This window comes from Protopterus annectens, chromosome 5.part0 (assembly GCF_019279795.1).
Source record: "Protopterus annectens isolate FY-2018-M chromosome 5.part0, PAN1.0, whole genome shotgun sequence".
Lineage (NCBI taxonomy): Eukaryota > Metazoa > Chordata > Ceratodontiformes > Protopteridae > Protopterus > Protopterus annectens.
In genome coordinates this window covers 136,667,987-136,692,278 of record NC_056735.1, presented here as the reverse complement: position 1 = coordinate 136,692,278, position 24,292 = coordinate 136,667,987, and the positions used below count along the sequence as shown (strand labels likewise).

General features: G+C 40.7%; 1 protein-coding gene across 2 annotated transcripts in view; it reads left to right on the top strand.

Moving 5' to 3' along the window:
• The window catches only part of TMEM131 (transmembrane protein 131), a 3,850,119-nt gene that overhangs the window by 2,835,711 nt on the left and 990,116 nt on the right, over positions 1–24,292 (top strand). For both annotated transcript variants that reach the window (XM_044072169.1, XM_044072168.1), the window contains exon 19: positions 19,876–19,962. In XM_044072169.1, coding sequence (XP_043928104.1) covers positions 19,876–19,962 — 87 coding nt within the window. The remainder of the gene's footprint in view (positions 1–19,875; positions 19,963–24,292) is intronic.

Here is a 24,292-nt window from a genome sequence, read left to right as displayed (position 1 = left end):
GCTGACAGTGAGTCACCACTGTCAGAGGATGCCAGACTTGCTGTGGAAGGGGAGCTGGAAGGGTTACAAGGAGAGAGTTGAGACAGGCTCAGTTCTCAGACCCTGGATTGCAAGGCCTGAGGCAGGTAGCTAGGGAGGCACCTGATTCTCAAGGAATGGGGGGATCTGTAAAGTGGGACAGAGGGTTACTGTACAGGGAGTGGACCACTGAGGGAGGGCTAGAAGGTCAGGGAGTATAGGAGTTGGTAGTGCCTAGAGCCTGCCATCTGGCGCTTCTAGCCATAGCCGATGATATTCACTTTGCAGGTCATATGGGCATAAAATGTACAAAGAGTCATATTATGCAGAACTTCTATTGGCCTGGAATTTCCAGAGATGTAACAGGGTACAGCAGGACCTGTGAGCAGTGCCAAAAGGTAGGCAAGGCAGGAGACAAGGTGAGAGCTCCTTTGATGCCTTTGCCTGTGATTGAGGAGCCATTTCAGAGGGTAGCTATGGATATTGTGGGCCCTGTGAGTACCCCAAGTTCCACAGGGAAAAAGTATATCCTAGTAGTCGTGGATTATGCCACACAATACCCTGAGGCAGTGGCTTTGTCCTCCATTGTGGCAGAGAAGGTGGCAAATGCTTTGTTAGAGATTTTCAGCAGGGTAGGTTTCCCAAAAGAAATACTGACTGACAGAGGTGCCAATTTCATGTCAGACCTGCTGGCTTGTCTGTGGAAGTCCTGTGGAGTGAAGCACATGAAGACCACCCCCAGACTAATAGTTGTGTTGAGAGGTTAAACTCTACAATCAAGTCCATGCTCCGGGCATTTGCAGATTAGTTTAAGAGGGAGTGGGACAAATATTTACCCCATCTGTTTTCTTACAGAGAGGTTCCCCAGGAATCCACAGAATGTTATGTAGTCCTATCTCGCCTACATTCTTACCCGTGGGTTTGGAGCCGAATATCGGCTCCGACTCTGCTGACATTTCTAGCTCAAAGTCTTTCATTGGCTGGGCTAAGCTGGTATCCCATGGTGCACTGCTCCATATCCCCAAATCTTGTTTGCCGCTCGTGTAGCTCAGACGTGGTCTTGCTTGGCTGTGGCTAAGTACCCTTTTTCTTGTCTTAAGAAAAGTTTTGGTTCATAATCAAAAGCTATTTTCATAGCTATTGTCTAGTGTTGTTTGAGGTTGTGATCATGTGATTGTGTGGTATCCTGCTGACTTTTCCCTCAGGCTAGGCCCGTTTCAGTTAGAGGGCCTAGTCCTCCTCCTATTGCCTTCTGTGCATGTGCAGTCTAAAGCGTTTAAGTTAGAGGTTTGGGCTTTTCCCTTTCCTTGTGGTCATCAACATTTTTTGGCTAGAAGTTTGGACTTGTTTCTTTAGTGTGTGTGCTTGGTCACTGTTTAGTGTGCGTTCCCGCGTTTTGTGGTTTGAGCGCCTGTGAGTTCTTTTCAGACTTGTTTTTTGCGTTTTGGTGTAGTAGTGAAGATGTCCAAAGATTCCAAGGAGCACAAACCTTTGGATTTCAAAAAGTGCTCTAAATGTGGGTACAAAATGTCCATCACCGATGGGCATTCCATTTGTGTCTATTGTCTGGGAGCCATTCACCTGCAGGAATCCTGCAGTTTTTGTCATGCGTTCAGTCTTAGAGTTATCCAAGAGAGAAAGAATAAGCTGATTTTAAAGGGACTTTTGAAACCCTCTTTTGAAGAGGCTATGGATTCGTCTCCCAGTGGTAAATCAAAATCTGGCAAGTCTAAAAAGAGATCTCCAGCGCCGTCAGCTTCATCGGAGCCTCCGGAGAAAGTCTCTAAACTGCATCGACCTCCTCGGCTCCACTGTCCTCGGGGCCGCAGGAATTGTCGGTGTTGATGGAACCGGCGTCGGCTCCAATTTTATTGGAACCTCTTAGGAACCGATCGCCCAGTCTCAGACCAGTTTCTCCTGAGAGGAGATCTCGATCTCCCTCCCTTCTTCCAAATCCTCCAGGACCCTTTCGGATGTGGATGTTGATAGGGTGGTCCAGGGGCTCCTCCAGTCACTGGTTTTGGCAAAATTATTTTTGGCTCCGGAGCCTGCCCTGACCCCATCTTCGATCATTCCTCCTCCGAGCACATCTCTGTCTTCGGAGCCGGAGTGTTCCTCACTGTGCGATGTTCCTAGGCCAGCTCCGATGGCTCCTTTGGCTCCATCGGTACCGGCATCGGCTCCGACCCAGTCAGCTCCATCTTCGGGACTCTGGATTCTTCGGTCGGGCCTGAGGGAGATATCTTGGGGCTTATTTCAGTTTTGAGTCTCCCTCTCGGTGCCTCGGCTTGGAGAACTCCGACCCCCGTCATGGCCTTGGAGGCTGGTCGTTCCTCGGACTCAGGGGGGGCTGCCTTCGAGGCTATGCGGACCGCACTGGCCAGATCATCAGCTACATCAGGCGGGTCGGTCACTCTCTCCCCCACCACTCCGGTGAGAGCCTCTGATCACCACCTATCCATGGACAGCAGAGCACCAGGGCCTAGGGATACCCCCCATGAGTGGTCCCCAAATTTCTGAGGGCCCCTCAGAATTTGTGCCTGAGGAGCCCCCTGGAAAGAAAACATGCTAGAGGAAGCACATAGACTCCCGGGATGAATCCCTCACCTCTGATACTGACCTCGAGGAATCGGAGGGGTCCCCCGAGTCATCCTCTGATGATGTTTCCTTCTCCGACATCCTGGAGGCACTGAAACAAAGAGGTGACTGGCCGTCCAAAGACCCTTCTGAGGAGGAGTCAGTATTCCTTAAGGCTTTTGGTGCTCAGCCCTCCGCCTCCTGGGTGTCTCCACCCTTCGACAAGCTCCTTGATCTGATATATCGAAGAGTGTGGGAAAACCCCGATTCTGTGGAGCCCGTGCCCAGGCATCCCAACATTTCTTTCTGCCCCCAGGGCAAAGAGTTTCTGTCTAAAGGAGTCCCTGTAGATGCCTTGGTGGTGGCGGCAGCCACTCAGAAGGAAGTAGCAGAGTCTTCTTCATCCGTCCATCCTCGGGAAGCGTACCCTCTTGTCAGCAACCTTTACCTTATGGTCGCTGAATTACCTGTCTCATTTCAGTCGGCTCCAGATAGATCTCCTCAAGGAGTTAGGAGATACTCTTGCGGGTAACGTTCCTGAGGTGGTGGCCCAGACGGTTAACGCCCAGGTCTCTACCCTCAATTCCATTGTCAACTCATCCATGCGGCTCATTTCATATGCAGCCGAGGGAGCGAGTAGGGCAGCAAGCTCAGGAGTCGCTCTTAGAAGGCAAGCCTGGCTGCGCCTGTGTCACTTTGCAGAGGCCTTCAAGTCTTCCTTCACTGACGCCCCCTTTGATGGCTCTTCTTTGTTCGGGACCAAAGTGAAAGACACCCTCACCAGGTGCAAGCAAGAGGGAAAGACCCTGTCTGCCATAGGGGTCAGGTTTTTCCCTTCCTTCTAGGCCTTATCCCAAGGCCCAGTAGGGGGGAAGATGTGGTTCAAGAAATCACAGAGGTTTTTTCCTGCCACACAAGGTGAAACCCCCTCCAGAGGCAGAGGAGGGGGAGGTTATTCAGGGAGATGCCACCCCAGAGGCAGAGGGGGCCCCCCAATTTGGGAGACCACGATTCCTTTCGTGGCTCTCCCTACTCTCGTTCCTGAGGGAGTGCCCGGCTGTTTGCATATGGAGCCAGTCGGGGGTTGAATTTTGTTATATCCGGAAGCCTGGGAAAGCATCACCCAGGACCGATGGGTATTACGGATAATTTCTGGAGGTTATCTCATTCCGTTTACGTTAGACCCCCCTTCAATCAGAAAAATCCCAGACGTTCCACCCAGTCAAAGGGATCAAGCAGCCTCAGAGGTTTCAAAGCTGCTAGGAAAAGGGGCCATCCAGCATGTCCCCTCAGACCAAATCGGATTAGGGACCTACTCAAGATTCTTTTTGGTGCCGAAAAGAACAGGGGACCTGAGACCCATATTAGATCTCAGCCAACTAAACAACTATGTACACAAGTCCAAGTTCCGTATGGTCATGCTGCAATCAATTCTCCCATTGTTGGGAGAGAAGGTATGGATGTGCTCCATCGACCTCAAGGATGCTTACTACCATGTGAAAATGGACAGGGCATCCAGGAGTCACCTACGCCTCCGGCTGGGAGCCAGTCATTTCCAGTTTCGAGCCCTGCCCTTTGGTCTCACCACAGCCCCTAGGGTGTTCAAGTGTATGGCGGTGGTGACGGCTCACTTGAGACGTCAGGGATTCCAAGTATTTCCGTATCTGGATGACTGGCTCCTTACCGCCCCCACCAGGCATCAACTAGTTCAAACCCAGGGACACTACCATCACTCTGTCACCAGTTGGGTATAACAGTAAATTGGGAAAAATCTGCTTCATCGCCCTCGCAGCGTGTCACCTTTATAGGAGCAGAATTAGACAGCATTCGAATGCGAGCATTTTTGCCGTAGGAGAGGATCAGAGTCTTACAACAACAGATACACATGCTGATGCCCCTGAGGAAAGTGAGGGCAAGATGGGTTCTCCAGCTCCTAGGGACCATGGCAGCAACAATCATGTTGGTCCCTCTAGCAAGATTGCACATGAGAATTCTCCAATGGCTCCTCTCTGTTCAATGGTCTCTCCAAAGATTTCAACTTTCTCACCCCATTTTGCTCATGGACAGATGCAAGCAGGACCTCGGTTGGTGGCTTTGCACCAACAATTTGGATGGGGGAAGGCCCTTCGTTCCACCCAGCCTGGTTGCCACAGTGACCACGGATGCCTCCCAGATGGGGTGGGGGGCATTATCTTGGCAGGACAGTCCAAGGCACGTGGCAAGAGCATGAGATACATCTGCATATAAACGTCTTAGAGATGAGAGCAGTGCTACTTGCGCTGCAGGCACTTCAGAGTGTTTTTCCTCTAGGGACAATTGCGATACACTCGGACAACATGTCAGTAGTGTGGTATCTAAACAAGCAAGGGGGAACCAGATCTTACCCTCTGTGCAGAGATGCCATGCGAGTGTGACAATGGGCAGCAACATCCTAACGGTTTCTGGTGGCAACGCACATTCCATGGAAGTCCAACGTGATTGCGGACAGGGTAAGCAGAGCTATTCTGATGCCTTACGAGTGGTCCTGAATGCCTGGTTGCAGAGCGAATCTTCAGCAGATGGGGTCAGCCTTGCTGCGACCTTTTTGCCAGCCCCCTCAATGCAAAATGCAGCAGCTACTTCACGCTGATCCCCCCAAAGGGGGAGTCACCCAGGGACGCTCTGGTTCACTATTGGCCCTCCGGTCTGCTTTATGCTTTCCCTCCGTTTCATTTGCTGCCAAAGGTGATTCAGAAAGCGCAATCCTTGGGAAGCAGAATGATTCTGATTGCTCCACACTGGCCTCGCCAAGTCTGGTTCCCCTTTCTTCAGCAATACATTGTGGACACTCCTTGGATTCTGGACCCTCAACCAGATTTACTGACACACATGTCGGGACAGTTCCACCCCTCCCTGATGACCCTCCGGTTGACAGCCTGGCTACTCCACTTCCATCGTTAGTTAGACTTCATAAATTCTCACCAGAAGTGGTTCATATATTATCGTCCTCTCATAAGCCATCTACTAGAAAGATTTATTCTAGTAAATGGAAGAGGTTTTCTATCTGGGCACATACCTGAGGCATTGATCCTTACACAGCCCCAATCACTTCAGTCTTGGAGTTTTTGTCTATGCTTTTCCATCAGGGTTCCGCATCAGCTACCATCAAAGTTCAATTGGCAGCGATCTCTAATTTTCATGTCGCTAATGAGCCTAGTCTCATGGCTCATAGACTATGCAAGGCTTTCCTGAAGGGTACTCTGTTGCTCCGTCCCCCGGTTTCCGAACCAATCATGCCCTGGGATCTCAATTTTGTTCTACAAGCCCATACTTTACCACCTTTCGAGCCTGAAGCTACCTGCGAATTGAAATTCTTGACCTGGAAAACAGCCTTCTTAACAGCAATCACTTCAGCAAGGCGAGTTTCAGAAATTCAACCCCTCTCCATACTTAATCTTCCATAAAGACAGGGTCTCTCTTAGACCAAAACCCTTCATTCCTTCCTAAAGTGGCTTCTGTGTCTAATCTTAATCAGTCCATTGAGTTGCCTGTGTTCTTTCCTCACTTTTCGAACAAGGCAGAATTTAGATTTCATCACTTGGATGTACACAGACAACTGCGCTTCTATCTGCACCGAACAAAAGATATCCGGAAGTCTGATCAGCTTTTTGTTTCCTTTTCGGAAAACAGAATTGGGGTCCCCGGTCTCCAAGGTCACCCTATCTAGATGGATATCTAGTTGTATTTCTTTTGTCTATCAAGCAGGAGGTAAAGATCTGTCATTTCCGGTCAAGGCTCACTCTACTCGGACTGTTTCTACATCTACAGCCTGTCAGGCCAGATTGTCAATGGATGATATATGTGCTGCAGCTACTTGGGCATCTCCTCACACATTTGTTTCTCATTACAAATTGGACGTGGTTTCTAGGGGCAGGTCATCCTTTGATCCACAGTCCTCAGGAGCATTTTCCTAAGAGCCACCCAGGATGTAGGTGCTAGGGACGCTGTCCCACAGGTAAGAATGTAGGCGAGATAGGACTACATAACATCAAGAAGTTATGTACTCACCATAACGTTCGATGTATATAGTCCATCTCGCCTCACATTCTTACTTACCCTCCCACCTTCCCCCTTCCTGGAGGATTTGGAGGATAGGTTGTTTATCTGCAGAGTTCCCTTACTTGGCTTATTCTTTTACCTGGATGTGGTGTGTGCATGGGGTACAAATGAGTTTCGCAGCAAACTAGATCTGGGGATATGGAGCAGTGCACCATGGGATACTGGCTTAGCCCAGCCAATGAATGACTTCGAGCTAGAAAAGTCAGCCGAGTCGGAGCCGATATTCGGCTCCGAACCCACGGGTAAGAATGTGTGGCGAGATGGAATACATACATCGAACATTATGGTGAGTACATAACAACTTGTTTTTCACGCTTTGAGTTGCTGTATGGGCATAGGTTGAGGGGACCTCTAGATTTAATTCGAGATGAGTGGGAAGGTGAGTGTGAGTCTCACAAGGAGTCTGTTGTGGCATACTTCCTAAACCTCAGGACAAGACTCAGGGAACTCATGGGCTTGGCCCAGGAGAACTTGGCAGAAGCCCAACAACAGAAAAAGGTGTGATATGACAGGAATGCTAAAGCTAGAGAGTATGCTGTGGGGCAGCAGGTAATGGTTCTCATTCCTATCAGACACAACAAGCTGCAAGCAGCTTGGGAGGGACCCTACAAGGTGGTAAGAAAGGTAAGTGATGTCAATTACATGGTGAAACTGCTAGACAGAAGGCAGGGGCACAAGTTGTACTATGTTAACATGATGAAACCTTACCATGATAGGGAGGCCCTTGTGCTGAGCATTTGCAGTGGATTGCAGGAGGAGTCTGAGGGAGATCTGGGGACTGATCTCCTCAGTGAGGCTCGGGCTGACACCTCAGTGGAAGGGGTAACAATGTCCCAGCAGCTATTTCCTACCCAGGTTCGAGAAATCCGAGCAGTGTTGCAGGAATTTGGGGACGTGTTCACTGGGAAACCAGGGTGCACCCACCATGGGCAGCACCAGGTGGATACAGGACCCCAAAGGCCTAAGGCCCCTTATAGAGTGCCTGAGAGAGTCAAACAGACTCTGAGGGAGAAGGTACAGGAGATGTTGGAGCTAGGGGTGATTCAAGAGTCCAACAGCCCCTGGGCCTCCCCAGTGGTGCTGGTGCCGGTGTCAAAGAAGGATGGCAGCACCAGTTTCTTTGTGGACTGCAGAAATTAAATAGTCACACAGAGTCAGATGCTTACCCCATGCCTAGGATAGATGAGGCCCTAGAGCAGCTGGATGAGGCTAAGTATCTTATAACCATTGATCTTACCAAGGGTTACTGGCAGGTGCCCTTGACTCCAAGTACTAGAGAGAAGTCAGCCTTTGTGACTCCTTTTGGCTTGTATGAGTTCACAAAGATGCACTTTGGGGTGAAGAATACCCCAGCAACTTTCCAGAGGCTGGTAGATCATACCCTAGCAGGAGCAGGAGGGTTTGCCCTTGCTTACCTAGATGATATTGCCATCTACAGCCATTCCTGGCCAGAGTACCTTCAGCATGTCAGGGAGGTGCTGGGCAGACTACAGAGAGCAGGGGTTGACCATTAAGCCAAGCAAATGTCAGGTAGGTATAGCAGAGGTCTCCTACCTAGGACATAGAGTGGGGAGTGGTAAGATAAGGCCAGAACCTGCCAAAGTGGAAGCCATTCAGGCATGGCCTGCACCTGTTACCAAAATGCAGGTGAGGGCATTTTTAAGGACAGCAGGGTACTACAAAAAGTTCATCCCCAGTTATAGTACCATAGCTGCTCCCCTCTTAGACCTGACAAGGAAGAACAGGCCAGATAAGGTAGTGTGGACCCCAGCATGTGAGCAGGCATTCCAGAAGCTTAAAGAAACTTTGGGAGGACCCCCTGTGTTAGCCAGTCCAGATTACAGCAAAGAATTTGTTGTGCAGGTGGATGCTTCGAACCATGGGGGTGGGGGCTGTACTTAGCCAAATTTCTTCAGAGGGGGAAGAGCACCCAGTGGTTTATCTCAGTCATAGGCTCCAGCCCAGGGAGGAATGCTAAGCAGCTGTAGAAAAGGAATGTCTAGCCATAGTGTGTGCACTGCAGAAACTTCAGCCTTATCTGTATGGAAGGAAATTCACTGTTATGACAGATCACAACCCCCTAATATGGTTAAACAGAGCCAGGCAGCAAAATGCCAAGTTGCTAAGATGGAGCCTGGGGTTTCAAGCATATGATATGTGTGTGCGGCATCACAATGGGATTAGCAATGCCAATACAGATGGGTTCTCAAGACAGGGAACGGGGTAAGGTGTACTCAGATAGACCTAACTCCCTCAAGCAGCGTTTCTCAAGGGTCACATGAAAAACTTGCTTGAGTTCTCCAGGGGCGGGGGGGGGGGGGGATATGTGAAGACTGGGTGAAGATAGATGAAGGCTGCCAGCCTAGCCAGATAGAATTTTGGAGATAATTCTGTCATCTGTAAATATTAATGTAAACCACAGGCTTGTTGTCTTAAATGGTAAAAATAGTGTTACATGTGGAACTGAAAAAAAATGTAACAACAGTGCACTCTACTGACCAAGTAAAGCATGTTGTGACCCTTTAATGTTAAAACTCAGAGCCAGTAAGTCTAGAGTGAGGCATCCTGCCTATTGTTTTAAGGCCAGAGTTAATGGCCAGAATTTGCATGCATAAATGTCCTTTATTGCTCTGGTTTCTGCCCAGAGGTGAACAATATAAATGTAGTTCTGTTAGCCTGGGAGCCCAAGGAAGTGTGAAGAATGATGTAATGTGAACCAGGAATGTGATTTTAAAAACAGAGAGAATCAGAGAGCATTAAGTATTTTTGTCTTGATATATGTAAGTTTGTCTTAGACTTGTGTTTTCTCTTAGAAAATGCTAGAAACTAGAAAGATTAGACTGTGTTTTTCTGTGATGTCAGAACTGTACTACTAAATTGTTTTAAGTATTTCTCTGTGATCTCTGAACTCTTGACTAGCACTGTGTAGTAAAAAGTATTGTGTTGTGTTTTGACTATTTGTTCTTAAATATTTTTAAACCCTTTCAACTATGGCTGTATTTGTAGAGATAATTTAAGCTCTTTAGAGTACTTGCATGACTTTGATTAAATTGTACAAAGCCACTCTAATAGCTTTAGCCCTGGGCTGTACTACCAGTTGAATAATAATATTTCACAGTAATAATTGGATACCCTTTTAAGGGCCTTTGTGTAGTTGATAGATATTAGTGGGTGGTGGCAGCTGGTACTACCATATAGTCTGGGATAAAGGGGCAAAGCTGGAGAACCTGTGACAGCCTTCCCCCAGGAGTGTTGTTGAGGTTGTATAAACTCTTTAAAGTGTGTGTGTGTGTGTGTGTGTGTGTGTGTGTGTGTGTGTGTGTGTGTGTGTGTGTGTGTGTGTGTGTGTGTGTGAGAGAGAGAGAGAGAGCTACTTGGGCAGGGACACGAAGCTCTGGTTGGACAGAAAGGGTGCTGGAGGTTTTAGCTTGCCCACTAGGCTGAGAACTGGACCCTATAGCTGTGCCAGTGGGGAGTCTTATTGGGGACCTGGAGAGTAAGGGAGCAACCAGTCCCGGACTGACTGTGATGTCTGTGTGCTCTTAAGGGAAATTGCACTTTACTGTGTGTATTTATCTTTTCCTCCTATATGAGACTCCCCTCACTGGTGTTAGTGGTCAAGATTGAGGCTCCTTGATTGCTGGGCCAGGGCACTGGCGTCACAGTTATATGGGAATTTTTCTTGTAATGACTGTAGCCAATGTGCTTATATTTCAACTGCACTATTATTTTATTCTGCAGGTACATAAATGAGTTTATGAGCCCCTGGTTATTTTAACTTTAATTTAGAGAATGTGCATGCAGCTGAGTGTACAGCATTATACATTGGCAAGAGTACAAGGAAATTTGATATAAGGATTTGTGAACACAACTATAGTACTGGAAACAAAAGTAAAGTGTTACATAGACAGTTTCAGGCCCTTGTTAATTTTACGATTTTTATTTCACTGTTTGGATTGTGTAGACATTGATTTGGGGGAGGGTGATGAAAATGTTTTGGATTACAAAAAATATTAGTGGCAGGTTGAGCTGAATTCCATAGCCCCCCCCCCAAGTTGTAAATGATAAGGAAATTTTAGATACATGTTGAAACAAAGGAAATTGAAACATTAAAATATTTCATTTAGATCTACATTAGATTTCAAAGGACTAGATTTTTAAATCTGAGCCTGAATAAAGATGATGCAATCAGTATCTGTATGAATTATGGTTGGTATAGTCCTAGATGGAAAGCAATAAAAAATCCTTTAAAGGTGAAAGGCCAAGGTACCAGGACAATATTTACCTATGCATGGTATCGTTTTTTTTTGTATATTTAGTAGTTTTGTGTTTTTAATAGAAAGCAATAATGCTAGGTTTATCCGTGTATGTAAGATATTGCCATTTCTCGTTTTACTGCGTGAAGGAGGTCCATGTCTACACTCAACAATCCTGTCTTCCATAAGATGATTACTGTTGACAGGGTAGGTGAACCTTCTAGCATTCCATGTGGTGATAACCAACCTGTCCCTCCCTAAAACTGCATTACCTGAATACCTACCTTACCTCCCCCTTCTGAGCAAGGTAGCAATCACGCCCTTCAATGGGAGCATCGCATCTGTGAAAATAGATGGCAAGACACCAAGCTGCAAATGCAAACCTGGCTGTTATAGCTCCATTCCAAGAAATAAGAATATGAGTAGAGTATAGAGAAGCTAGTATGCATGATGAATATACCAGACTTATAAGCAGGGACTGTGAGCTGTCACTCATTCAATGTGGTTTGTCATATAATAGTCATATAAGGTTTAGTGTGGCAAAGGAGGACAAGTTTTTGACTGAATTTTAAAGTGACAGTCTTCAATATTTGTGAAATTCAGACTTAATATGCTTGTTAGTATTGTAATCCCTATGTGTTTGGGGATGACACTGCCTCTTTTTTGGGAATTATTACCTGATCATGTCTATATCTGTAAACTTATAGGCTCTTTTGAACTGAACTCTTAAAGAATGGAAATATTGCCAGTGACATTTTATTTTCATGAAATGTCCAGTTTGGCCGTTGCATATAAACTTAGGGTTCATTGGTTTAGCCATAAAATAAGTAAATAAATAACTATACATTTTATTGCATGTTTTTAAGTGTCATGTTTGGGTGCTGATATTTTTCACACCACTGTTTTTGGATATATTTGACAACAGCAAAGTAGAAAATGTCAGATCATACTATACTGAAGAGAAATGTAGTCATGTACTTTTACTACTCTTTACCTATTAACTTTGTATTGTCTAGGGTCTGTAATAAAATATCAGACTGTTGTGATTTTTCGTTTAATTGTTGGAAATCTACTGTGTAATCTGAACTTTGCTAGGATTTCAGAAATCTGAGTTATGTTTTATTTATGTTGTTTCTTTCCATTTGTTTACTGAGTTGATCCAGAGACACTTTTCAGTGATGGCCCAAACCAAAGTTAGACAGAAACATATATTTTAAAGAATATACTGCCACATTTAAAAAATTGCTAACAGTGGTATAATTGTTTAACAGATGCACAACAGATGATAGTAATAACGCAATCGTCTGAACAATGCATGGTATAAATTTCTTAATAAAATAATCATTTACTGAGAAGTAAGACAGCAATGTTGCATCATTTGGAGCCCCTACAAAAAAACATCATTAACTGGTTTAAATATAAAGGGGAAAGAAAAAGAGAACTAATTTGGCTTTAACAATTGCACTGAGATGAAGTAGATATATGAACAAGTGAGAGGTTGGAGAGTTTTTTACAGCTGATGCATATGATGTAGCCTTTAAATTTTTGTATGTAAATATGTGCAGAATCTAGATGTTTACATAAAAACGTATGTGTACCTAACATAAGAACTTATGTATACTTCATTTTACATGCTGGAAGTCCCTCTGACATTCTTAAATGAGTTGTTGTTGTTCCCTAGCCCCCACACACCCTTATTGACAGTTTATTGGAATTCCAACAACATACAGCATCAGATACAGCTTTATTGATTTTTATATCAAAGAGTGTTTCCTTTTCTCAGAGTTCTTTGACCTCAATGTGTCAGTATATTATAGAGAGATTGTGCATTCCACCACATCGGATATACAAACAGAAGTTCAAACTGTTATACTCATTACTTGTGTTAAGTAGAATGCCTTGAAATCCTTTCCCCAGTGGGTAAGTGAGGGAGTCCCCCTTGCTGCTGTCTTTTGAATCTTTTAAAAGGTCCCTGATAACCTATTTGCTCTTGGTTTTGATTTTTTTTTGAGTGCTTATTTTTCACTGTGCTTTGCAATGTATTTATCTGTTTATTTTTATGTTGTAATGGTACTTGTGTACAAACTCCTTGGTTAGGTTTAACTTGCACATGAAATTTCATTTAATGACATAAATTGCGATGGTTAATTTCTATTTCACTGGATTTTTTGCCTTTTTTGTGCTTTTTCAGTTTACTTCAGTATTATATGATGCAGCATTTCTCTTTCATTCTTGTGAACTGTACTCAATTTTCACAGTTACAGATAGTATTTAAATTGTTCAAGCAAAATGATCAGATGTGATTCCAATAATGGAGCAAGAAGAAGTGAGACTTTCACTAATAAAAATAATACTACTAAAAATCTTGTATATAATACAATCATTAGCTGACATTTCTATCAATTTAAAACTACCGGACAGTATTTTACTGAAAGTAAAAAAGCTGAAACTTAAAATAGCATACTTTAATGAATGTTTAGCAAAGAAAATTGTGCCAAAGGGTTTGAGGCACTTCCAGTATCCGACTGGGTTACTTGCAAACTCGTTGTTTCACCAAGAATTACTTTGTATGTTTGATAGGCATGGTTTTGAACTGTTAAATTTGATGATAAAACATTATGCATTGCAAATTGAAGAACTTAATGCTGAAGCTACTTTACTTGACAATACTATTAGATCTGATTTAATGTTTGAGAGTTATAGATTTGATTATATGAAATTGTTTAAAAATATTGATGAGCATATTGTGAAATTAAAAACAATTAAATTTAAGAAATTGGACAGGGATTTTACAGGGAAGGGGTTGCGTACCCTAAACCCCCTGTAGGTCAGGTATGGAGAGGGAACCCTGTGCCCAATACTAACGGTTCTATATCCAACAATCCTAATGAAGGCAATGGTTTTGTTGCTATTCCTTGCCCCAACATTAATTCAGGTGATAATCAGAATGAAGTGCAAGGTTGTGATGAGAATGGACCCCCTTTTGAATTGCGTAGGAGTGAAAGACTCCAGAATAGGAATAATAGCAATTTTAATAACAATTTTCAGGACAGTTTTTTAGGTGCGAGACCCAAAGCCCAACGACAGTGGCAGAATCGAACATATCAAAGGAGGAACAACCGTTAGCACTTTCCGTTGTTCAGACTTGTGACTATGATATTGTACTTTCTGATAGTGCCGCTGACTCTGCATTGTTAATGACATCGGATGAAACTGATTCAAGTTTCGCGAATTTACACCACGAGCCCACTATTAGTACTAACTCATTAGGTGATTTCAAGGTGTACAATTTTTCTAACGTTGACATTTCTATGGATATGGCAGATCTTAATGGCTAAGGGTTTAACATATGTTCCCCACCACCAAATGGATTATGTCAAGGCGATCATTGACATTAAAATTTTTACTAGAAAATTGAACTTCAGGTTAATGATGGGAGGGGGGGCATACTTGGACTGTAATACTCAGTTTCATATTTCTAGTACATTTAATCCCCCACTCCACCCCCTTTTGTCTACGTTTGAACAGATGTGTGAATTGGACATTAGGAACCACATTAAGGTTAGTAAAAACATTATTCCACGTAACTACTTGGAAGAAATTGAGAGTATCCGGACTCTCCGTATGAAGAATTTATGTATCTGTAAACCAGACAAAGGTGGGGGGGTGGTTATCTTTGAAAACAATGATTATTTTGATCGCATGACGTTGTTACTTGACACTCCATCTTATGCATTGAGTTCAAGGAATGAGATTAATAAGGCCTATAAAATAATTAAGGACCATATTGATGAGATGTATTTAGATGGTAGGATTAATCAAGACATGTTTAACTACATGACTACTTCATACCCTAGGATTCCGTACTTTTTCGGGATACCAAAAATACATAAAAATGTTATTAATCCACCTATGCGACCACTAATTGACAGTCGTGGATCGCCAATCTATGCTTGTGCAAAGGTAGTGGACCGCATTTTGCAGAAATACATCCCATTAGAGACACAGATTTGCAAAGACTCGTGAACTTTCCTTTCTAAGATTAATGAATTGAGGTATGAAGAATATTACAATTTCCTTACAGTAGATGTTAAGGATTTATATGCTTGCATCCCTCAAGAAACAGCAATTGAGTGGGTTGGGGAAAGGTTAAAATCTAGAGGAGCTAGTAGTCAGGACACCTCATTAGTAGTCGAATTACTCGACTTAACTTTATCTAAAAACTTCTTCATGTTTGGTGAAAATTATTATTTGCAAACAGTTGGAGTTGGGATGGATTCACCATACGGTGCCAGTGTGGCCAATTTGGTCATGGCCCACTGAGAACATCAATTCATTTTCAACCATTCTTCTTTCTCTGACCACTTGGTGTACTACACTCGTTACCTTGATGACATTTTCATTTTATTTAATGGAAATGAAGAACAGGCAGTCTCCTTCATTGATTTTCTGAATAGCTCTACTGACTTTTTGGTTTTTACCTCAACCTTTAGCAGTAACCAGATAGCTTATCTTGATATCTTGCTATCTAAGGATGTGAACGCTTCCTGTTTTACATCAAGAATACACAGGAAACCGACGCATTCTAATACATTTCTGCACTATACCAGCTGTCATCCTTTCACACAGAAACGTGCTGTGGTGAAAGGTCAGTTAGAGCGGCAAGAATTATCAGTAGGGATGAAGAAATTCATGAGGAATGCAGTACACTTAAAAAGATGTTCCTTAGCAGAGGTTATCCCATTTGTCTTGTTGAAGAACTCATAGGTGAGATTGTAACGAAAAGGAACCATAACACCTATGTACCATTATTACAAGTGAAGGAAAGAGGTAAGGAAATGCCACCTACCATCTCTTTGGATAATCAGAACGGGGATGTAAATAGTGTAGGAGTGGTGGATCTTCCTAGGTTCATCACTACGTTTGCAGTGGATAGTGCCATTTTGTGGTCCATTGTTAAGAAAAACTGGCATCTTTTTAAAATTGATTCAGCAGTAACATTGAAATTGGGACCTATCCCTTCGGTGGCATATAAAAAAGGTAGGAACCTTAAATCCTGGTTCGAGATGAAATCATTTCCAACTAGAAGCCCAGGGATGTTTAAATGCCATAATTGCAATTACTGCAAATTTATCATAGAATATAATAGGTTTACGGTTAGTAAGGATGTATTTAAACTCAAGCATAGATTAACTTGTAACTCGAAGATGGTGGTATATTTAGCGCAATGTCAGAACTGTCATGCTCATTATGTGGGGAAAACTGAACGGAAGTTCAGAGAACGTATTTACGAACATCAATATGCCATTAGGAAATCAAAGACCACTAACGCACTTGCCAAACATATTTTAGATTATCCCACTCACCAATTTAAATTTATTGGGATTGACTAAGTGCATAATGATATTAGGGGGGCCCTGCTGCGTTAAAATTGCTAGCTTTAGAACTTCAGTGGCAAATTAGGTTGGAATCTTATCATCCTCCTGGTTTAAATGAGGCATGCTCTATTGCTTGCCTTTTAAGTATTTTTAGTCTTAAAAGATAGTTACCAGCCTTTAATAAGTGCTTACGTATATTGAATATGTGCATTTACAATGCTTTTAGGTTTATACTATTACTCATTATTTTCAAATTTCAATTTTAAATTTATCTGTAAGAATTATTGTTTGATTTGTTAATAATGTAATAATGTTTTTATTTTTAATATATATCATTCTGATTTCATGACTTTTTACATTATGAGGTTTCTTGTATAATGTAGGATGTTTTCTACACTTTATAACATTTTTATTTGTTGTTTATTAGTATGTACTTTTTAGTATTCAATAGTAGGTAATTTCCTATTTTTTAAGGTTTTGTACCTTTAAATTTTAAGTGATTACCTTTGTGGTAATTAACTTGTATTGAACAATCAAGTTCATTGTATAAAACCTGTTCTTATAGTACTATGAATTAATTCTGAGGAAGTTTGCACACTTATGCAAACGAAAAGCGCTTTAATTAAATGTACTTTGGATTATTTGCTGTTCATTTATTTGTTGCTGCTGGTACAGTTTATTTGAACACTTTGGTGTTTGAATAGCACGTTGGGTGCTTGACAGTCTGGCTTATCTCGTGTATTTTTTAGTGGTTTTTGTTCAAGTTTCTTTGTATGGTTACTGAGAAGTAAGACAGCAATGTTGCATCATTTGGAGCCCCTACAAAAAAACATCATTAACTGGTTTAAATATAAAGGGGAAAGAAAAAGAGAACTAATTTGGCTTTAACAATTGCACTGAGATGAAGTAGATATATGAACAAGTGAGAGGTTGGAGAGTTTTTTACAGCTGATGCATATGATGTAGCCTTTAAATTTTTGTATGTAAATATGTGCAGAATCTAGATGTTTACATAAAAACGTATGTGTACCTAACATAAGAACTTATGTATACTTCATTTTACATGCTGGAAGTCCCTCTGACATTCTTAAATGAGTTGTTGTTGTTCCCTAGCCCCCACACACCCTTATTGACAGTTTATTGGAATTCCAACAACATACAGCATCAGATACAGCTTTATTGATTTTTATATCAGAGTGTTTCCTTTTCTCAGAGTTCTTTGACCTCAGTGTGTCAATATATTATAGAGAGATTGTGCATTCCACCACATCGGATATACAAACAGAAGTTCAAACTGTTATACTCATTACTTGTGTTAAGTAGAATGCCTTGAAATCCTTTCCCCAGTGGGTAAGTGAGGGAGTCCCCCTTGCTGCTGTCTTTTGAATCTTTTAAAAGGTCCCTGATAACCTATTTGCTCTTGGTTTTGATTTTTTTTCCCTTTTTTTTTGAGAGTGCTTATTTTTCACTGTGCTTTGCAATGTATTTATCTGTTTATTTTTATGTTGTAATGGTACTTGTGTACAAACTCCTTGGTTAGGTTTAACTTGCACATGAAATTTCATTTAATGACATAAATTGCGATGGTTAATTTCTATTTCACTGGATTTTTTGCCTTTTTTTGTGCTTTTTCAGTTTACTTCAGTATTATATGATGCAGCATTTCTCTTTCATTCTTGTGAACTGTACTCAATTTTCACAGTTACAGATAGTATTAAAATTGTTCAAGCAAAATGATCAGAAGTGATTCCAATAATGGAGCAAGTAGAAGTGAGACTTTCACTAATAAAAATAATACTACTAAAAATCTTGTATATAATACAATCATTAGCTCTTTCTGTTCTTAAAAATATATAAAATAATTTAACACCTTAATGCTTAGATTTCTTTGCCATCCCAGCAAACCTAGAGTGGCCCTGAATCATCATCTAAGAAGCTGAGCATATGAAGGAATAGGATTTCCTGATGTGAAACTATATTCCATATCTACTGTTATAAAGACCATTACTTTTTGGGCAAGTAATAATTACTCTTCGAAATGGAAAGACATACAAGAGAGTATATGTTTGAAAAATAATCATCTGATACATATATGCCACAATAAGTTAATTAATAATAACTTTATTTGGTTATTGAAAGATTATAGTCTAGAAAATCAAAACCAAGCAATAAATTCTTACAATATAAAGCTTGGCTGTTTTTAATATTCCCCATAGCATATACACAAAATAATATAAGTACTTTCAATATAACCACAATGTCTGCTTTTAAGGAGAAAATTCTACTACTCTGGCATCAATTGATGGCTAGAGAAGAATTATATTTGCTTGATTTTATTTAAAAAAAATTAATGCAACTGAAATGTGGATACAGTGAATATAAAAAGTGTACACACCCCTGTTAAAATGCCAGTTTTTTGTAATATAAAAATGAGTCCACAATAAATAATTTCAGAACTTTTCCCACCTTTAATGTGACCTATAACCTGTACAATTCAATTGAAAAACAAACAAATCTCTTAAGAAAAAAATATAAAAAATAGAAAACGTACAGTAAGTTGGTTGCATAAGTGTGTACGCCCTTAAACTAATAGTTTGTTGAAGCACCTTTTGATTTAATTACTAATAAAAGAATTTCTTAGCATTGCAACTGAAGTTTGTCATCTAGAGCTATTGTCAATTAGGGAAAGAACAACTAGAACCACTACCTCTTAGAGCTCGTGGACAAAACTTAAGAAACTGTTAAGCAAACAGACATTGAATAACCAGAATTTGAAAGATTATCTTATAAACGCATTTGAATTTTTCAGTCTCTTTATTTTAGTAGACACCTTGTAAATAGTTTTGTTACTTTTTTATATTAACTGTTTTAGTGTTCATCTGTTCAATTTCTATATATATGATATGTTAGAATGTAATTATATTAACATTGTATTATTGTATTATAATGTTACATTTTGTTGTTCAGTTCTAAATTTTAATAAAAACATTTAGATATAGAAGTGGTTCCAGTAGAATTTAAGCCATTAAACTACCTTTTTGGATAATAATAAGCATTCTCTAGACTTCAGGAATGTGCACATACAAATTTTTGCTGCAGTGATGTCTGAGTAAATTTCATTTTGATTTCCAGAATATTTTATAAAAGTGGTAATCTGAACACCTTTTGTAGTAGAATAAACTTACTGAAAGAATGAGTAAACAAATGTAATGACATTGTGAAAAATAATATGGTTAGACTTTTTTTTTTTGCGCAAAATCTATACTTGCATACTAAAAAAAGTCAGTTTTGGATATAGTAGTAAATAACAGAACACTTCGGATCAGAACTGATTTTTTTGTATCAGAACTGATTTTTAGTTACTGATCTTGTCAACATTTGCATATTGTACACAAGGTATAATTCCTGAAACGTTTTGTATGTTAATAATTGGTAAAAATGATTTAATGACATATATTTACCCAAGACCTGAAATGAGCTTACTTTAATTTGGTAATATGTTTATGTACTGAAGTGAACTTATTTTGTTTTGTTTTTTTTCCCTGCAGATATTAACAATTCCAGTTAGTGCAGTTATCGCTGTGGGTTCGCTTACTTGCACACCCAGCAACATTGTTCTTCCAGTTTCCTTTCCGGTAATTTGTTTTTGCAGTTGGCAGTACTGTTATCTTAACAGAATATGTTGAACATAATTGTTTGGTACCAATCCAGCCATGTATTTCTGCCCTCAAAATCTCTAGACTGTAGCTGCTCTTCAGAGCCATTTCTTCTTACTTATGTCTGTCTGCAGCATACTTGAATTGTCACAATGTTGATGTAATAACTTATTATGTTTTGTGAATTGATTTTGCCCAAATATCACTTTAACTACGGTTGTCATTATTGGACATGTCTCTTAAATGCTTTTAGTCTTTTACTGTATTGTAAGTGGATTATATATGTTTACTATTACGTTTCCGAAGTGCAGGGTATCAAGTGACACATGGTTGAATCAGTGTTTTCAAAATGGCAGTGAAACAAACCAAAAATGATCGATTTTGAATGATCGAGTGACATGTTACGCTCTGTCATTCCTGATTCGATGTGCTGGGAGATCGCAGTTCAGTGGGTAACAGTGAATTAGCCCGTTTCCTAACTGTAGTGTGATCTCAGAGTTGGTATATTTAATGTGCAGAGAGCATGAGGGGCTGTGCCCCCCCCGCCCCGCAAAATAGTAGCATTAACGTACTGATGACTGTAGAGTGTAATGGTACGTTAATGTGCATAGCATGGTTGACTGATGTCACCTCCTGCTATATCGAATACATCGAACCACGGTTGTTGATATATTCATTTTTGCCTTGGTTTACGCATTCCGTATTCAGCGTTTTGTGTCATCATTCTAAATGGTTGACCCAAGAGGAGGAATGCCAGTAGTAAACCTAGATACATATATATCTACATATATATATAGATCTGTGTATATATATATATATATATATATATATATATATATATATATATGGTTTCACTTCATATCGTTGAAAACCCATTTCATCGAATTTCAAAACAGCGAGACCAAATCGTCGAAAACTCATAACATCGAATCTCAAATCATTGAAAACGATAAAGTAACTAGAAATAACATCCCACAGAGTTTTTACTATGTTTATGCAGGGGGGCAAGCCCTCCTGCACCCCCCATGGGGCCTCTGCCAATCACACCCCCCTACGTTAAATATTCCAACTCCAAGATCACACTACAGTGGGAGAAAAAGGTAATTTCCTAACCCCACTGTAGTATGACCCTGGAGTTGGTATATTTAATTTTCGGAGGGTGCAGGGTGGCTTGCCCCCCTGCATAAACTTAGTAAAACAGTGTCTGGGATGTTATTTCTAGTTGCTTTGTAGTTTTCAATGATTTGAGATTCGATGTTATGAGTTTTTGACGATTTGAGTTTTCCATGATTTGGTCTCGCTGTTTTGAAATTCGATGAAATGGGTTTTCGACGATATAAAGTGAAACCATATATATATATATATATATATATATATATATATATATATATATATATACACACACTGTGTGTGTATTTTCCCCTTTTTTTTATTTCTGTCACATTGGATCATTCTGTAGCGTATAGGAATAGGTAGATTAATAGCTAGCAATTGGAGTTTAATGTAAAAAAATTAATAATAAACACATTAATTCAGTCATGGACTTTAGATGAGGGAACTCAGAGACATTATGCACTGTGTTTAGTGCGTCTCTAAGCAGAATGGAGAAGAAATAAGATTTAGACACCATAATCACCCCCCAGCTGAATTATGCTGGTCAGCAAACTTTTGAGGTGCACACTGCACCTGGTATGGATTCTGGAGGTCGTTTGGCCATCCTTCTTTTACGTAAAGAACACAGGTAAGACTTTACCTGGAGTATGAGTCCAGTTCCTGAAGTCATATTGAAGATCAGAAATAAGAATGGTAGAAAGTATGCAACAAATTTTCCAAGCATGGGAAATGGAAGGGAACAGCAATCAACTGAAGAAATGTTTTAAACAGCAGAGAATGTTGACATAAAAGAGAAGAGAAAGGAGTGTACAGTTTGGGGACACACATAGGTATGAAAAAAGTAGTATGGGTGAAGTTGAAAAATTCAGGTAAATAAAGGGAACACTTTGAGTCAGACTGGTCAAAAATGTTATTTCATGGAAATTAGTGTTTTGCCTGAGGCAGTGTGAGTCATCTAAACCAATAAAGGATACTTAAACAGAATTATAGAATAGTGGGGCAAGGCTTGGGAAGAGGCAGCTGCTGTGTACAAGAGATGCCCTCGCAATCTGACAGATTTGGAGGGCTTTTGCAAGGAATAGTAGGCAAATTTTGCCAAGTCAAGATATGCCATGCTGATAGACTCATACCCAAGAAGACTGAAAGCTGTAATTAAATCAAAAGGTGCTTCAACAAAGTATTAGTTTAAGGGTGTGCACACTTATGCGACCGACTTATTGTACATTTTTTATTTTTTAATTGAATTGTACAGGTTATAGGACACATTAAAGGTGGGAAAAGTTTTGAAATTATTTATTGTGGTCTCATTTTTTTATATCACAAAAATCTGGCATTTTAACAGGGGTCTGTGCACTTTTTTATATTCACTTTATATGGTCTGGTTGCAGCATTCTAGTAAACTAGTGTCATTCTTCCAGTTGTATCTTTTGTGTTCATGTTGATGTACTGTAATTTTGCTTATAGTGCATCTTTTGCTAGGTGGTGGTAAGTTTTGGATATGTTTACTTGCAGGTAGGGTTTGTGTGTCCCCAAAGCTGTAGGAAAGTTTGGTGTTCTTGTAATTTCTGATTCCAAAGATGATATATCGAGGGCAAACTTGTCAGATGTCCTTCTCAATGAGTTTGCCCTTGCACAGTGGTACATCCCTGAGTTTTGCAGGGGCTCCGGACCTCCCCAAAATATTTCTGCGATTGCGCGCATGTGTGTGTGTGTGTGTGTGTATGTGTATGGGTGGGAGGTGGGTGGCTTCACCTGCTATATACATTAATCCTTTATCTTCCAAGGTTACACCACGTAGTTGAAGGAAGGGCAAACACTACAAGTTTGCCTGTAACATAAAGGATCATTCTCCTTTAGTACTGTCTAACTTTTGGGTAGTGGGTTTACCTGGAAGATGAATGCTGAACTGAAGTTTAGTTAGTAGCATTTGATTAAAAAACTGCTTCTTCATAGAATTGTGTAGGAGTTTGCTATAATTCTGATGTACAATGACCCCAGAGTTCTTTATATTACGCGTGTGTGTGTGTTTGTGAGGAGAGCAGTATGTACATCCCCAGATGAGAAAACCAGCAGATGTAGTTTAAACTTTACTTCTTTCAGTGTAAAGTGCATTTGATGCATTTAACCTTTAGCCAAGTATGCAGTTTTTTTGTTTACTTCTTGGGGTTGAGGGTATTGTCACATTTATATGATTGCTTCAGCATCTATTTATTTATTTATATATATATATATATATTGTTTTTACAGTTTGTTTACCATAAAAGACTATTGGGCTGAGAAGAGCCCGTTTTCAATGGAGTCCCAGGGAGAAAAGCTCCATAAAAGATCATACAATTTTGAAAAATCCATAATAAATGAGTAATACAGTAATAAAATACAGACATTGTCAGCCACGGTGGTGCAGCAGTTAGTGTTGTCGCCTTACAGCAAGAGGCTCTCCGGTTCGATTCTCGGTTGGAGTGCCTTCTGTGTGGAGTCTGCATGTCCTCCCCTCGATCGACTGAAATTTAAGACATGCAGGTAGGTGCATGCATGTGTGGGTGTGCCTTTTCTGAAGGTTGGGCGCTGGACTGGCAACAACACCGTAAAAATCTCTGCCAATCATAAGCGGACCGGAGATCCGCTGTGGTGACCCCTAACTGGGGAAAGCCAAAGGAAGATTTTTTTTATATAGATGCAAGACATTATATACATGTAAGATCCTTTACAATTTAGAAACAATCCATAACCACTGAGAAATACAGTATTAAAGTACACTTTACAGAAAAAGAGAAAATTTGAGAATTAAACAAGGAAATGTTAGTACATATTTACTAATATGTTTGCAATCTAATTTTTATTTTAATTGATTTGCAGAACCAGATATGATTGGCATTGATAATTTGCAAATAATTGATGATGAGAATGAATCATGAAAACCTTCACTAGTAACCTTTTTCATCACATAATCTCTCACTGGAAAGTTGATTTTATTGACCTTTGAAAGTCCTAATTTGTTGTCTTTCCCCAGCTCCAGTGGACTTTTCACATTCCTTCTGGCCAGTATCTGTTTTGTTTCACCTTTCAAAGGTTTTAGGGAAAGTTGTCTTCTCCCAACTGAAACATCCCCTAGCTGTATCCAGACATATGCACTGTGTACTGTGACAAAAATTTGTTTTTTGGGCTTTACTCTACCATGATACATGCTAGAATTTAA